Below are 18,283 nucleotides of genomic sequence, written 5' to 3'. Positions count from 1 at the left end.
CACACCCTTTTTTGATCAAATTTCCATAGAACACAAGGGAATATGAAACCGATATCGAAAACAATTCGAGATCGAAAAATGTACATGCATCACACCTACAATCGTTTTCGACTCGTTTTGAAATCAAAATCGATTTTCATCACATACCTGATAAAGATCTTTTTCTAAAGCATAATAGGGAGACAATCAAAGAATTCATCACGCCATAACTCAAAAACTTGACCTATGGCGAACATTTCCTTTTGGGTTCTTAATATACTCACCAAGGCCTTTCATCTCCGAAATGAATTGTCCACCACACAGATTTTGACTTCCAATGTCATGGTTTAAGACCTAACTGACATTGTTTACGTTCATGTAACAATTTAACAAAAGCAATTTCAATATTTTTATTTGAAAATGTATGCAGAACTTAGTTTCCAACACCACTCAAAATTTAATGAAGTCAACCAATGTAATAACCTAACATATCTAGTAGCAAAAGGGAACCTGTACATTATACTGACACAAAAAAATTGTTTTGGATCTCTTACACCCATCGGTCAACGTTAACCCGGGCAATCTTTGTTCCCACAGTAATTTGCATGGGGCTAAAGGTGCATTTTCACAAAAACTCTCTAAAAGCCGTATTTATGATCCAGTCCATTGTTGTGGCTAAAAAATGAATCATATAAAAAATTGTGAATATCGGATCGGAATATAGCTCCGATAGGCCGATTTTAGGTATTTTAGCCCCTATACAGCTATATCAAAATCTGATCCGATTTTCACAATTTTTTGTAGGACTCGTTTTTATTAAAAGTTTGCAATGTTGTCGATGGTCTTGAATGCAGAATAAGTAAAATGTGTTTATAAATATTCGGTATTGTGTATTTTGAGAATTTAAGCTACATTTTGCAGGCATTTCGTCGGTGTCATGCTTAAGTGCTTAAGCATTTTAATTTTTGCGTCACAACTGTGTGGAGCTGACTAAAGAAAATATTTATATTTTTTACTTTAATTATTAATAATAGTACATATTTGCAAAACTATAGAAGAATATGTATTGGAATATAAAAGGTATAGAGAATTGTTTAAATATAGAATTTTTGTCGATTTGTTCCATATCCACACTTATGACACAAATGTGAAATATTGTACACCATATGGTACAAAGTGACAAAAAAATTCCACATTTTCCTCAATAAATTAAAAACTTCTAAATGGAAAATTAATGTTCTGGTTTTAACAATGTGTTTTTAAACTTGTAAGTTTTTAAAATATTAATTTGATAACTGAAAAAGTTTAAGGAAGAGTGGATATCTCGGAAACTAGAGCAGATAGGAGAATACCTGCCAAACATTTAGAAAGCGCATACCGGAAAACCTTAGAAACCATCTGCCAAAGATGTCAATATTATAAGATAGGAAAAGTCAATTGTGAAAAATTAACTGTAGGTGGAGTTAACCTCTGTTGCTACGACATCATAGCAACATTCTGTTAAACGAAAACTGTTACTCATTGGAATATTGACAAGAAAAACATTAAAACTCAAATTTTACGGCGTTGACTTTTGTTTTTTTATTAAATAAAAAATAAGAAATAGTGAAGAAAAAAATTTCAGCCACAAAACACGACGTTAATGTTTTCTCCCGCGAGAAATGGGAATCAAAAACGATTGGCATTGCTCTTATCAATTCCAGTGAGTTGTGTAGCCATCTGTAACCAAAATATGGAACTATTAGCATATGTTTTTGGAAAATGCATTTGTTCGGGTCTTTATTGCTATACGTCTTTGCATCTGCATCTCAAAAAGTCAAAAATGGCGTATGAAAGACTTAAGCATGACACCAACAATTTATCAGGAAGAGTTGCGAATAGTTGCAGCCGAAATGTGGTTATTCGGAATCTAGGAAATTCAATTTAACTCGTTAAAAAAGAATTGTACTGACCATATTACATAACATTTGTACATATTTGACAAGACAAACACAAGAAAAACAATTATTTCTACATAACCTCATGCCCCAACTATTTTTTTTTTAATTTAATTCACATCCATTGCTATCAATTAAAAATAAAATCTATTTAGCTTTATTAAGAATTTATTTAACAATTAGTTAGTTTTTTTTTAGCAACACTTTTTTTAAATCTGATGCCGTAAAGTTTCTTGTATTTAATAGTCAAGAACTGAGTAAATAAGAGTATTTACAACAACAGAAAAGTAAAAACTAAATTTTAGTCAGCAGAGTGTCTGTAATCGATACAATGGAAAATATTTCGCAATTTTATAGGCTGATTTTTTGGCGCCGCTAGATCAGTGATTTCGACCAATGTGGCTCGGTGCAAACCCCGATTTGGATACAAAGGTAATTTGTTGATTAGAAACTTATGGGGTTGACATTTTTCTTTAAAATTTTCGCAGGACAAAAGTGTGCGGAAATGTTCGACAATTTTGCTTACGTCATTGGTTCATTGAGAGGCACTGATATTAAGGAGTCTGTTGAATTATGTATTTGCCAACAATTCACTTAAATGACTGTGTTCGGGATAAGAACCTACGACATTCGAACATATTTCTTCAGAATTGATTGCTAAATGTTTGCTAGTATTGGATTGAACTGATTCGATCAAAGAATTTGTCTTTTTTGAAACATTATCTCGCCATGGAAAAATGGGTATCGACAGTTTACCGGTGTCTGCATTTGGGGCTTGTCACTAAAGGGGAGGATGTGGGGGGAGTCCAAGTAATGTATTACAGCAAACAAATTTTGTTTTGTTCGAATTCGTTTTTTTGGTGTGGTTGTTCCCTCTCCCTATTCCTCCCCATTTTCATTCATAGCAAACTATAACTAACGCCTCAAATGGAATGAGGGGGGTTTTTATTCTCTTAGTTCCATATTTTGGCTCATTAAATGAGACAGCAGCGAGGCTCGTCTGTGGCAAACGCGGCGAGTGTTTCGTATCATAGTAGTGGCGTTGCGATGCGACTGCATTTGTTTGTGTGTCATACCCACATCATTTTTATAAGTAGATGTGTGAGTGTTTTGTTCTTGTTCTTTTTTTTCATGGGTTGAATGACCGCCGAAAATATAATTTTTTGTTTTATTTTTTTTTTTGTTGATTTCAGACTTTTACTATGTGTCGCTGTTTTCTTCGGTCGGTCAGTCGGTTGTATGAGAAATGTTGCTGAGTATAGTGGCGTATGAGAACGTCGTATCTGAGAGTTAGCTGGTGTGCTGTTGTTGTTGAGTTAATGCGTGCGTGCTTTAAGAAATGTACTACTCATAGCAACGTAATGTTATGCGTGCGTGAGTATATGTTTTTCGTATATTCCCCCGCTCGCCACTCGGTCGTTTCCAACGCATTGGACGATGTTGGCGTCTGGTATGGATTGTGCCGTTCATACTTGCCGTAATCTTAACTGTTGTCGTTTGAAAGATTGTTTGCCAATACTTCTCCCCGACGTCTTTCTTTCATTATGCTTTACGTCTTTCTTTCGAGAGTGCCTCTTTCTTTTTTTTTTTGGTCTGTTTATTATTCGATTTTGTTGTTTATTCATTTCATTATTATTTTGGAAAACGCTTCACAAAGCGTTGTTGAAGCAAACATTCGCATACAGATACATATATATGTATGAATGTATGCATGTAAGTATGTACGTACATATGCATGTTAGTTGTTATAGTGTCCCCCCGCCACGCTTATACGCACATATAGATGGAAATGTTTTTAAGCTTGTTAGTTTTTTTTTTTGTATAGCTACGCATAATACATATCAAACAATGGAACACACATTCACACACACACTAGTTAGGAGCGTGTATATAATTTTGTATAGCTGTGTGGGGCCAGCCAAACAATCAATCCAACTAATAGCATTTTGATAGTGAAATGTTGTTGTACTTTATAATTGTCGTTACCATCGCGTTTCTATTGTTGTTGTCGTCAATGTTTTATGTTGATGTAATAGTGCTTTTTATCGTCATAGTCACTAATATTCGTAGCGTTGACTGCTACCGCTGTCGTTGTTTTTGCTATTCATACCACCCACCCCTCATCTACATACATTTATGTTTGTTAGTATAGCGCAGTAAAACTCTCACGCTCCCTTGTCGACTTTCGTTTATTCGAAAGCGTGAGCGTAACTCTCAGTGACTATGTTAGTTTGGTGTACCATCAAATAAATGAATAAACGAACTCACATCTACGACATCACAATTTTTTCGATTTTTTTCTTTGACAAAACAATTTCTTTCACTTTCTTCACACACATTCTACGCATATTCTACACATATCTCCCTCTTCATTTCGTTTATCTCCCCTTGTTACTGATCTCGTCGCTGTCATAATCAGAAGCGCGTCTATTTGAAGATATGCCAACATATCTACGTTTTGACTTTACTCCGATCTGTACCAAATTCACAATCATTTTGTTTTCTAATTGATTTTCTGTGTGTGTGTGTTTGGTTTACTATTTTAATGTGCTTTTCAACATTTCCCTCTTCCCATTGTTATGCGTGCCATTCATTCGCTGCGTTTCTTCCTTCATGGTGATTTATTTTGGTTGAAAACCCAGAAAGTAATTGTTTTCACATCAGCAACAACGAATATCTCCGATGTCATAATAGTTGGCAGGGAACGTCGTCGGCGAAAGCAAAGCTCAGCCTAGTCAATAACTGCAATCTGTGAATTAAAAAAAAGCCTGAACGTGACAATTATTACTGACATTTTATAAAGGCTAAATGTTATATTTCAATTTACATATCATAGCCTTTGTGTGTGAATGACCGTGCTTTACATGTTTCTTTACTTTTAATCCTGGCGCTTGGAAACCTTTAAATTTCCTACCTTTGTTCATAAATACAATAATTCGTCGTTTTTATGGATACCACTGATGCTTAAGATGTCACAAAATGTGCACTGATATTTAGAATTTACACAGTCACCTAGTTCTACAGAATTGTCTGTAACATGACAGATTGTGTTTGGATATAATCTGGACCAATGTGGAAAACAACAGCTACTTAATTACGCAATAAATATGTCGGATAGATTTGAATCCTGATTTGCCTCTCAATGGAACGTTAAAAGTTCGCTTCCTAATAATACAATTAAAAACAGTTTAAGTACACATATTGACCATAACATAGGAAGCTTTCATTCAATCAGGGCTACCGGTATTAAGAGACATGCTGACTTTCACTAGTTTTGCACATGTCTCGAAAGTGTGCGCGCGTGTAACTGTTGGTTGTTGTACTTTTACGAATCTTAGCATGTTACTGCTTTGTAGGGACAGTACAGTATGTCTACAACGCAGCAGGGAGATGTACTTTCAGTGAAAAAACTCTAAATGGTCAAAAGAAATACCAAACAACTGTAGAGAAGGGATGTTTGCGAAGTGAATGATGGGACAAATGTAATTTTTATACCAAAGTACGCAATGAATGGACAATTCATACGAGGAAATTAAGATATGTAGATGTATGTACATTAGGGTTATGACTTTTTTGCAACCTCGCAGCTCTTTGATAAGTTTTTACCTAAGATTACATAAAATCTTAATTATAACGTAATTCGATAAAAAAAAAACCTAACGCAAAAATGATTTTAAATTTTTTTATCAGCACTGTGGACAATTTTTTGAAGTCATTGTTAGCAGATATGTATATAGAAAACAAGCTTTAGGACCACAGGTTATAACCAACATGACATAACTGTTTGTTTCTTACTATTATCATCATTAAATGTATATAGTATTATACCCTACACCAGCGTCAGGCACCATACTTTTCTATTGCATACTTTACGCGGTGTCATTGTGTGAGTGCATGCTTTTTCAATAGGTTGAATTGTGTGTGTGGAGAGAGCAACGTTAAATGAGCGCACACGGGTGCCTAATCGCCTGATGCTGCCCTACACCACAATGCGGAAAGGGTATTATAAGTTTGTTTTTCCGAAAATTCATGTAACACCGAGAAATAATCCTCGAAGGCCCCCCCTTTGGTATACCAAAATTCATATCTCGATGAGATAAAGCGATTTTGAGATGTGTGTCCGTCCGTCCATTAAAAATTGCATGCACAGGTTGTTGGCGATAATCGTGAAATATTTAGGGGGTGAAATGGACCAAAACATTTTTGTCCAATTTTGTAGCGGCTCTGTAGGTCGCAATGGTAGTATGATCGACGCGAAATTTTATAAGAAGTTTCAGTTTATGACGGAGACAAAGCTTGCAATTCAACATGATGATCAGATAGTATTTAGGGGGTTAAATGGACCTAAACTTTTGTGTGAAAATTGGTAAAAAATTTAGTATAATGACTATATCACGTGAGCTATTTGTGGAAGACGGTCTCTCGCCCTTTCCATAGATGCTAAATATGTTGATGTACGTGGTCAGATAACAGCGTTACAGCCTAGTATATACAGGGATCCCACAGTTTTAATTGTGTTTAGTGTAACCGTAACCACGCTAGAGTTGGCAGTTGGCAGTCCACGAGGTAAGGTCAAGGAAGATACCAATAATGTTGGAAAATGATCGGATAGTGGAAATAACTTTTATGGGGAATTTTCCAAATTACATTTTTGGTTCGTATTCTAATTTTTTAGGGATATGTTCCGGCAAATTACGAACCAAACATGAAAACAACTCTTAGTCTCTTCAACCAAAACAAACAAAAAACAGCGGATGGCACGCGCAGGTAAATTTGAAATAAATTCCAACAACAATCACTCACAGGCGACTGTGGTTATGTTCTTTTCAACTTACAGAACTCGATGAGTTCTTAGTTGATACGTGCTGATAGTTGTTTGTAAATATTTTGTTCTGATGTTCTTTGTCAAAGCCGAAAAGTGAGTGTGATTCATTTATTTGAGAATACTAGACACTTAAAGAGTTCGAGTTTTCGCTAAAAAAAGGCATCATTTCAAAAAGCTAATTGATAATTCCCTTCGCGGGATGAAATCATGATATTGGTAGCGATCAGTAAAATTTTGCAACACTGTCAGTTCGTTTTGAAAGTAATGATGAAATTTAAGCCATTGGGGTAATACTCCAGACTTAAAAACAATCAAATTTTATATTATATATAACTTTATTTAATATATTATATAAATTAAAAGTGGTTGGTGCGTGACTTTTTTAATTTTTTAACGGAATTAAAGTTATTTTAGCCATTAATATGCAAAAGCGCCTTCATTCGTGCAACAAGAAATAATTTTTTGAGAAAAACATTTTTTATTTCATAGTATTTTTTAAATATATAATTATATAATTTGGAATATTATATATAATTTGGAATGAACGTTATTTTAGACATAAATAGGCAAAAGTTCATTCATTCTCGCTACAGAAAATCGTTTGTGAACAAAAGGACAAAAAGTCATAACCCTACTGTACATACTATGTACATTGATAGATAGAAAACAACATTGTTCACTACTTACAGGTCTCTGCGCCAATATCAGGATACGGATACTGATATGTGCACTAGGGTTATGACTTTTTTCTCAAAAATGATTTCCAGTAGCGGGAATGAATGAACTTTTGCCTATTAATGCCAAAAATAAGGTTCATCCCATTTAAGTATTAAAAAGGTTCCGCACAAAATACTATGAAATGAAAAAATGTTTTTCTCAAAAAACTATTTCCTGTTGCACGAATGAATGACCTATTGCCCATTAATGACTAGAATAACTTTATTCCATTTACATATTGAAAAGGGTCATGCACAAAGTACTTTCAATTAATATGATATATGGAATAAAGTTATATATGATATAAAATGGTATATGTATATGTAAAGATATGATGATTAAATTAGTGAAAACAAAACAGATATGTCATTTTGGTTATGCCGTGTATCCCTAAAGCTTGTTATTAGTGATATATCAGCTTACAGTGACTTACTACAGAAAAATGAAAACTTTAAAAGCTTTTTGTGTGTAAGCTTTTTTATTAAGATTTTATGTAATCTTAGGTAAAAGCTCATCAAAATATTTTACTGGGATATGAGGTAGTAAGAAAGTCAAAACCCTAATGTACACACACATGTACAGTTAGGTAACTAAATGTTCGCAAAACAACAAATATTGCACAATTTGAAATGACATGCCATTTTATTGTCATAAATAATGCAACGGATATACCGCTTTAATTTTTCTTCGTACACATATTAACAAAATAAAAACTTGTAATATTTTTTTTAAAAATGTTCACATTTGCAAAATTCATATTTCTCCATAACAATCCTGTATTTCTGGAATAGTTGGATCTAATATATCGTATGCTCTCCCTAAGCATCAACTGTAACATATATTCTAATGCATCATATTCTAGTAGTGTTTTCCACATTTTTGAAGTATCTTAGTAAGTCTTAAGTTAAATTGTTGATGGGATCACTATCTGGACTTTGGGTTAGTGGGTCAATAACTTTGTTGCATATGAATAACGACCAAGTCCCAACTCAAACATTGTGCTTGTATTGTGTTAAACAACAAATACCTCAACCGAACGAAAGCACACGATGTTGCTTATAGTGTAAGTGTGCTTCTGTTCGTCTCCCTATGCTCCGGAGCATAGGCCATCGCCTATTTGTTTGAATTTTGCTGGCCCATAAACCTGAATTCCAGTAAACTGGCTGTTCTATATCAATTATAATAACATCAAAATAAATCTCCCTTGTCATTGTCTTCTAAAATGCGGATTATAACCATTTGGCAACATCATTTTCGTTTCGTTAGAAAATATAACGCCAATCAGTTCTCCAGAGGAAATGCAATGTTCTCCATAGCAAATCTTAATCGTCTCTCTATGATTTCCCAGTAGAGCTATGTATGTTTTGATGCCACTTGATAGCTACTGGTGATGAATACTTGCGATTATGTAGAATTTTTCTGACCTTTTTAAAGGGATACACTTGTTTCAAATTGATTATCGATTAGAAGTGTTAATTCTTTTGTGTTTGTTTGGTCTCGTTGATTTCTGTGCTGATTCTTCTTTCAGTTCGGAGGGTCACTCACTATTCTGGGTTTTCCAAGTGGCATCTTTTGTTTGAGTCTCCCTTTTCTCACTGCGCGATATATACAGTTATCAGTTTAAGAACAGATTTACCGTAATTTAGTCGGTTCCTTTGCTTTCTAAAATGGTGAATGTGGCAATAGTGAGCGCTGAAAGTTGTGACCTCGTCTCATATAAATTGTATCCTTTGTGAAGTAAGGGAACACTTTTCGATTAAAAAGCGGTAAAAATGGAAGATTCTGCTACATAAAGGAAGAGAGCAATTATAATTTGAATAGACAAAATATATCATATTATCCGAAAAAAGTTTACCGGCCATTGTTTTTTTTCCGGACCTTTGCACTTCCGACTATCAATTAATGACTACATGCTGTGACGTGTCTAGGTTCTACACCACTTTGTACAAAAAAGTACTAAACTTTCTTAATTGCAAAAAATCGCCAGAAAATTCTTATTAATTTTGCAAAAATTTTATTGTACCCAAAAACTATACTTCTGGGTTCTTGCTGTTGTTGTTTCTGGCGTTTTTTTTTTTGCGTTTTATATATTATTGATATATCTTAATTTAATCGATTTATTGACGCTTCTTAGTTGTCGAACTGTATATGAAAATCTTGACGAATATTTATAAGCATAAACATACATACATAGGAGAGATATGTAGCACTATTCTGTTGGTGAATTAAGATTGTTCGAGACTTACAAATATCATTGTATAAAACTACAACCTACCAACCAGACATTCAGTCGGTCAGTCAGTCAAAATGTTTACCTTTTATCGATCCACTTGAGTTATTTTGTCCTGGTGATTGTACGTTACTTTGTCCCAAAGTATTTGCGTGTGCTTCCAGTTTGGATGTGACACTGTTCCACATATCAAACATACGTTGCGTATACATTATAGTTTTTGTATGTGTTGATGCGCGGTGTTGAACGAAGAAACGAAAAAACCGAACGGGATTAATTTGTCACTTGTTGTTGAAGCTGTTTTTTTTTTTGTTTTTGTTTCTTTTGTTTGTTGTTCCACGAAAAAAAAACACGTAAAAACCGAATTTTCTTTTAGATGAAAGCGTTTTTGCGGCTTATCCGTTTTGTAACTTTAGTTGTAGTTGATGTTGTTTTAAATTTTATTAAGGCATTTTTATTATTTTCTTATTTATTAACGAAGAAGTTGTAAAAAACAAAACAAATTGAATTTGTTGTATATGTAGTTTTCTTTTTTTGTATATATTCTTGCGTTAAGTTTTTTTGTTTGTTTTTGTTATAAATAAATGCTAAATGCTAGGTAATTGTTGAATTATATTTAAGTTGTTATTATTATTATTTATTGTTGTTGGTCTAAATGAAACATTTGATGTTTTTTGTTGGTTGTTGATTTTGTTTTTTTTTTTTCTAGATTTCTTTTTGGGCCGTTTGAAGGCCTTTTAACATTGCACTTGTGTTACTTGATTGGTTGCTTGGCTGGTTGAACGAATGAAGATCATTAAAGGGGGTGAGGAGGATGGGGCAGGCTCAGGTTGTGTTTGTGTATGTTTTGTTGTTGGGGTTTTCCTCTACGTTAAATGCCAATTCAGTCAGCTTTTGCAATTGATTTGTGGCGTTTTAAATTAGTTTGTTATACTGTTAAATCTGATGTGAAATATTAGTATCACAGTCCACTATTTATTTATTTATATATAGATATTTTGTTGTTGTATATAAAATTTAGCTAATTTTTGTTTTGTTTTTAGTGATAGGTACAATTTTGGTTTAATTTAATTTTATGTATAATTTGTTTTTAAAAAATGCTAATTTGTTATTACTTTATATATATGTACTGCAATTAATATTTATTCTTTTTTAAGGTTGTAATAATTAATTATATTATTTTTTGTAATTAAGACACTTGTTCTGATTTTTCTTATATTTTCTTTTTGTTTTGTTACTTAGAAGTAAATCCTTTAATAATTTTCTAAATTTAAAGCCTTTTGAGGATTTCTATTTTTTTTTTTGTTTTTTTTTTTCTACAATAAAAATAATCAACAATAATTATTTCTTCGTCGTGGGAAGTGTTGTCCAAATTAATTTTGTATAAAAAAAACTAAAACTTGTTTTTGTTAATTTACGGTTTTGCAAAAAAGTTTCATTTTTTTGTTATGTTTTTTTTCTTTAGGTAATTGCCTTTTATTCTTCGTTACACTCCTCTTCTCTTTGATTTCATTTTTCTTTCCTTTTATTTTTTATTTAGTTCCGAAGTTTTAGAAAGTTTCAGCTAAATTTTTGGAGGATTTCAATTTGATTTTTCAAATCATTGAAGTGGTGTTGTTGCTGTTGTTGATGCTTGTTATTGCTTTGATCGTTATTGTTGTTGTGTTTTTTATTGTTGCTGTTACAGTTGTTCGCATTTAATTTTGTAATAGTTTTATTGTTATGATTGAGTGTGGAATTTTTGCACTTTATCACTTTCACTGCGGCGTCTGCCTTGCCACTGCGATTGGCTGTTGCTTGATTCAAATAGTTTGGTTTGTTGGGTTGTAGGTTGGCTGTTGTTGATGTTGTTGTATCACCGCTACCACAATTTTTGCTGCTACTGTTGTTGTTGTTATTATCATTATTGTTTTGTCGATTTCTCCGCTTTGTTTGATTCCAAATCAAAATATCCAAAAACACGAAAATTTCACGACAATTTATTCCGGAAGACATTTGGTGGAATTCGTAACGTAATAAAATAAAAATGTGTTTCTTTTCTTTTATGCTTTCTCGTGTGTGTGTGCATGTATCTGTTCACTCTCTTTCTCTCTTACTTTCTCACAAACAAACAAACAAAAGAAAAAGAAACGTTGACGTTGCTTTCTTCTTCGCGAAACAGTTAAACACCCTTTCTTTTTAGTACTGGCAGTGTTAATGACGAAGAATGATGGTTGTAGTGGTGATATATTGTTGTTGTTGTTGTTGTTGTTGCAGTTTCGTTTTAAGTCTCAGATCCGACTCAAAGGCCTCGAGTGCCAACAATTCTTTGCATTGTTGTTAGTCTTTGACTCAGTACAACAAGTAATTTTCATCAAAGAGCCCATTGTGTGTTCAAAATGATTTTCAAAAAAAGTTTTCGTTTTTTTTACAGAAGAAGAAAAATACACCAGAAATTAAACGCCAAAAAGTTGCTATTGTCCACTATAAAAATTGCCAGAAAGAAAAGAATAAGAAAGAAACAGATAAGAAAAATTAAGAAATTTTGCATTTGGACTGAAACCCCCATTGAAACCAATCAGCATTTTTCAGCAAAACTATCTACGGTTTATGCTTTTCAAATATTTTTTTGTTGTAATATTCAGTATTTGTCTATTGCCCCCACTTTTTGGTAGAAAATCAATATCTTTACTTTGTAATAGGAAACAAATCAAGGGGGTTGATGAAGTTTTCTTCAGACACTCACCCACCCCCATCATTGCCCTACCCTCGCACTGCATTGCAATCAATGTTCTCTGTACACCCTCTTCTGTGAAACAACCTACTGTGTTTGTCGTGTCTATTAGTGTGTGTGTGTTTATTTTTTTAATGGGTGGAGAATGGATGAAAAAGTTCTATGACCCATTGAGCTTAACAACATTTTATGCCTCTGTCATTATTTCCTAGTTGATGTTCTTCTTGTTGATGTTGTTGCTTTCACTACTGAATTGTAAAACATATCGCACACAGTGTTGCGACATAAAAGAAGGATGAACTACAATTACATGTAAATTAACTATGGGCGAATCATTTACATATATACATTTTGGGGAAAATATTCGTATTCGTACACCTAGAACCACTATATACCAACCAAAAATACTCATTAAAAACCCCCTACTAACCGATTAGTTTTACAATGGCATGTCGCGCGAAAAGAAGTAGTTATTTTTTGGCCACTTAAATAAGCACTTTAAAAGGTAGTTACTTAAAGTCGCGACCACTTATTTAACTACTTATTTAAGAGGCCAAAATATAACTCCTTATTTCACATGACATGCCCTTGTTTGTGGTAGTTTAAGGATAAATATTATTAAAAATGTTGCAAGAACCAATATGGGTAAAAAGTCGGGTGAACTTTCGAAATACTTAAGAAATATGCGTATGTTGGGAAAAAAGGTAATAACAGTCTTCTGCAGCCTAACCCGATGTTTAATATAAAAAGAAATGTTGCCAGCGTTTGGAAATTTAATCCGGGCTAAGGTGAAGCAAATGCATTTATGGGTCGTAGCCCGTTCTATGTTTGCACAAGAAATATTTTACTTTAAGCTTTTAAATTGGTGCTCTTGATATGCCTCTGGCGAATGAAATCGACTCGCCTTTGTGCCAATTAAAACGTAGTGCTTTGACTTGAATTCAAAACACTGTGATGAATATACTAATCTACATACATATGTATGTATGTATATTCCACATTTGGAGCTTCCACGATGCATACCGGTATCCAAATTGTGCCTTCACACAAATACATATGTACATATGATATGTATGTAACACTCTCAGATACACATATTCGACCGACCGACCGACCATTCATTCATTCCAATGTACCGACTGACTTACATTATAAAATATAAATAAATGCGGCATGGTTTAGTGCGGCATGACAACGACGTTGGCGATGCCGACGATGTTGGCGCATCATCATCTGACTGATGGTTGTGTTTCGTTGCTTGTGTTTATGATACCGACAGAGGAACCGGGGCATAGCATAGCAGAATGAGGAACACCAGGAGCATGATCCATGGTGGTGGAAAACTGTTATACGAATAAATGAATCGTTCATGTATTTGCCCCACAATGGACGCAAGCATACGTCATCGTTGAATTTTTTGTTTGTGTAGTGTTGTTTTCATTTGCTCGTATCCCTTGCTACGTGCTGCAGCAGTGGCAGTAACAGAGCATACCATTTTGAAGCACGCGTTACTCTCATTGACATTAGAGAACGTGGAGAAGAAATCCATAGCTTGCTCTGAGAAAACGGTAAATAAGAAAATCAGGAAAACCTCTAGAGGACGTATGTTGCATGGGGATAAAGCTAACCAAAACAACCCCAAAATAATTTCAAGAGGAAAATGGAAAACCACAAAGAGGACATAAAGAAAACAAGTGAAATATCAATGAGGTCGTAGCAAGAATTTCATCAGAGTTAGATCGCAAAAACAAACAAAAAATAACAAAGGACATCTCAAACATCCAGTTTATCATATCAATAAATAATTATTATAATTATTAAAAGTCCATGATTCACTAAACCCATGAATTAACGAAAAATTAAATGTTAGCGCATGGAAAACACCTAATATTATATTTTAAATGTATAAGGTTCATTAAACGTTTAACATCAAAATAATTGTACGAAATTTCAAATCTCCTAAAAATAAATTCGGGCAAAATAATTACTAAGGAAGTTTATTTTCATACTTTTAGAAAATATTTATAGTTCCCCCTTTAACTCTCGAGCAGATGCAACAGCCAACATCACAAAAACCCATAAATACAAATATAAACCTTATTTATGTTGATCGCTGAACTTATGAACACCAAAATAAAATTGAATATTAATAAACGAAGAATTTAATTGCCTGTAAAGATGTATTAAATTAACGTCATCTCCAGAAGCAAAATTTGGTTTTTCTGTATCATTGACATACAGCTTGACAGAGAATAACATTTTTAACAAACAATCGATAATGTGATAATTTGTACAATCAGTTAGTTGATTATATGTAATTGGAAATGACTTTTCCATAGAGAATTTCATATCTGTATTAATTGTATCAATACTGATATATAAGTATACATATGTACCGCTCATTTACTCAAAGAGTGGCATAACTCAAGAAATGTGTTTTTTGAGTTAGCAATTTCTATTTTTTCTTCGACTTCTACTTTATCTTCTTTTAAATTTTCATGTTTATATCTCAAAAACTCAACAAGTTACAGCTAATATACTGAGAGTTTGACATAAATCAACGAAAAAGTTTTTTGAGTTCATGAAGCAATAAAACAGTTCAAATCATGGTCTTGATTTTGCACAAAAATTTAGCACTGATATCTCGCTAGCTTTTAAAAAAAATGTCCATGTAGTTATTTTAATTTTTGTGTAATAATCTCTTTTTAAAGATCAAAAGTTTTGCGGAGGAGATACTAAAAGGAATGGATCGATATTGACCGTTATGGAAGTGTATCTCCAGCCACAACATATGGTGCCATAGGGGGTTTTTACACTCTTCTGGCTTTTTGCTCAAGATGTATGGACTTGCCCCTAAAAAAACTTTTACCATTTGAGGCAGCGAATGCAAGTTGCTTAGACAAAAATCAAAGTGATTCGATATTAGGTCTTAAAGTGAACTTATCCGAAATTTTGTGTGTGAGGTACCGGATGGAGTGGACACATATAGTCCATATTCGAACCTGATCTATATCTGGTAGATATATTAGGATGTGTAAAGTATAGACCAATTCGGACACTCCCTTCAAGAGTTACCGTACGAACAATTTTTCCGAACATTTTTGAACTTTTGTGGGGGAGGTACCTGAAGGAGTGGACCGATATGGCTTATCTTCAAACTTAAACTATGTTTGGACAAGGTCATATTTTGGACCGAATCGGCAGATCCGTTCGAGTGTTATCTTGCGCTCCAACCACCTCACACGGTGTCATAGGGGTTTTATGCAACTTTCACGCTATTTTCCCAGGTAGTATGGACTTGCCCCTGATGAAACTTGTACCGTCATATGGAGGGCAGTGAATACAACAAGTTGCTAAAGCAAAAATCAAAGCGATTCGAGAGATGGCCCTTAACTGAACTTTTCCGAATTTTTTTGTGAGAGGTACCCGAAGGAGTGGACCTATTGAGACCATATTGGAACCTCATATTACTCTGGTAGAAAGTTTACCCTATACAAAGTGTGGATCAAATCGGTCACTCTCTTCAAGAGTTATCGTGCGCACAAACTTTCCGAACATTTTCGAACTTTTGTGGGGGAGGTACCGGAAGGAGTGGACTGATGCAGCTCATCTTCGAACTTAAACTAAGTTTGGGCAAAATATTACGAAAGCCAAAATTTGAACCGAATCGGTTCATCCGTTCGAGAGTTATCGTGCGCTCCAGCCAGCAGGACAGACAGACAGACGGACGGACATGGCTAGATCGACTCCAAATTGTCTGAAACACATTTCGTCCAAACATACTTGGGGTCTAAAACCATTATTTCGATGAGGCACATTTTCATCGTATCAAAGTGTATATACCCTCCTTAGCCTAAAGGCTGAGGGTATAAAAATCATCAAAAAGTGTTCTAATTTTAGATTGTTGGCCGTTTAACGTGGATTTTTTTAGCAGATTATTTTGTTTTTGAGACCCTTACTACAGTGTGATGTAGGGTATAATAGTGTGGTTAAATGTATATTGTAATACCATTTCTTTATTATTAAACTATGCAAAAATATAAAATTTGTTAAATTGTCGAATATTTTATGTACAATTCAATATTATTTTTGCATAAATTTGTTGTATTATACTGGTTTTAACTTAAAAGGAAAAACTTGATGATGGATTTTTTTATGCGGCTCCCACTAAAGTGTTTAGTTTGATATTAAGATGTTAAGATTGTCAAAGTTTGAGCACAATAGAAATATGTTAACACGTGGCACTGGGGCCTCGATGTTTTGAAATTCTCGATTTTTCGGCTATTTGGCGATTTCAGCGACCCATATCTCTGGAGTGGTTAAAGTTATTCACCCGTATTAGCATTAAATTAAAGGTCATTCTGTTCTTAATATCTCTTGCTTAACAAAAAAATACGTACATTTTACTGAATTCGAGATAATAAAGCCAATGTCCCGAAAAACGCCTTAGGGAAACATGGAGTATACAAAAAAAAACATTTTTCTTCCTATATTATCAATTTTTGGGAATGAAAACAAATGTCTTTTTCTTTTTTTTTTAAATGTTTGTCTAGTAGGGCGAAGATTTTTTAATATTAAATTTAATTAATTTCTCGTTGGAGTCGAGCTTAATGACTGATGATTTTCGCAAGTGAATAAGGAAAGCCGAAAATTCAAACCCACACAACCACCACTATGTGACATGTTTAGCCTTTGGTAGAGGCTCATCAGACATATCGGCTGTGGAATGGCTTCGCTATCATCAAACTTTCCTCTTTCAAATGCAATTTTGTTATTACAAAGATGGATATTTGTCTATTCATTGTATGGCTTTGTTCTTTTGTTAGGTTGGTTTGAATATTTCTGGAGAAATTTTCGTCTTCTTCTGCTTGCTTTGTTAAGATTTTAGTCGCAGTTGACTCTTTACGGTTGTTTGTACTATCAGATCAAACAATGCCAGGCCAACAAGTTCAGGACTGAGATACCACATATGATTTATTATTTTGTAATTTCCTTCGGGTCGGATATTTGTTTGTGAATACCTTTCGTATTTCAATAAATCTTCAATGCAGTTTGGACCTAAAAAAATATTTCTGAATATCGTTTTCACTATTTTTTGTATTAAACTCCTTTACAAACATTAACATGGGATATCAAATAAATAATAAATAAATAAACAAATATATAAATAAATAAAATAAAAAAACGTTCTGGGGGCGTTAAACCAGACTCAAACGATGTAAACACAAGGTGCTTCTACGGCTTCTTGTTCTTGGGAAGTGAGCTGGGATGTAATTTTAAAACATTCTCGCCTACATGGAACTTGGATTTATCAATGACTTGAACTTGCAGTCAAATTCCCTCTCAACATTACTTCTAATAAGTCAGTACTCTGGTACAGAACCTCTCGACCTAAGATTTGCTCGAGCTGGTGAGACCCCATTATTCTATGCATTCGTACACTGCTAGGTCTTATTTCTCCCCTGAGCTACTGTTAGTTTCAGGAACGCCTAAGACTTGTTCTTTACCCCCATGTGATACCAGAACTGCAACCAGTTCTTTTTGCTCTGTTTTGGGAATATCTGGTAATAGTTTTCCATGCCAGTGCATGCAAATGGCCTCGTTCCTTGAAGTTTTTTCGTGTATTTTTCACGGTTTATTCTCCACTGTTCACGGATAAAGCTTCTAGATTTCTTATCCGACTCCGAGAGTGAATTCCTAAACCACTAAAAATGAATAAAATGTGCACAAATTTTTAACTTTTTCATATATGTTGGCCTACTATATATGCTAATGTGTTAGTTTTTCCTTACATATTCATTAGAAACATTCGTTCGAATACATTCGAACATATCAATACTGTTTCTCCGAATCTTACATTGAAAAATAGCAAAGTTAGAAAG

At 33.8% G+C, this 18,283-nt stretch overlaps 2 protein-coding genes across 6 annotated transcripts in view; both read right to left on the bottom strand.

Annotated features, from left to right (window-relative positions):
• Hr3 (nuclear hormone receptor 3 ROR-beta) overlaps positions 1–18,283 on the bottom strand; it is a 96,904-nt gene that overhangs the window by 37,361 nt on the left and 41,260 nt on the right. Inside the window, exon 1 of one of the 5 annotated variants that reach the window (XM_073988903.1) lies at positions 9,774–9,997. The exons of the other annotated variants lie outside the window; for them this stretch is intronic. Coding sequence (XP_073845004.1) covers positions 9,774–9,900 — 127 coding nt within the window. The 5' untranslated portion in view covers positions 9,901–9,997. Of the gene's footprint in view, positions 1–9,773; positions 9,998–18,283 lie in introns of those variants that run through there. 5 annotated transcript variants of the gene reach the window in all.
• LOC141404997 (uncharacterized) lies at positions 10,251–11,831 on the bottom strand. The gene has a single exon (XM_073988905.1). The coding sequence runs from the start codon at positions 11,681–11,683 to the stop codon at positions 11,249–11,251; it is 435 nt and encodes a 144-aa protein (XP_073845006.1). The 5' UTR covers positions 11,684–11,831; the 3' UTR covers positions 10,251–11,248.

This window comes from Musca autumnalis, unplaced genomic scaffold (assembly GCF_047663935.1).
Source record: "Musca autumnalis isolate F117 unplaced genomic scaffold, ASM4766393v1 scaffold_5, whole genome shotgun sequence".
In the NCBI taxonomy this organism is placed as follows: Eukaryota; Metazoa; Arthropoda; class Insecta; order Diptera; family Muscidae; genus Musca; species Musca autumnalis.
The sequence above is the reverse complement of the archived record's forward strand: the minus strand, read 5'-3'. Positions and strand labels throughout refer to the sequence as shown.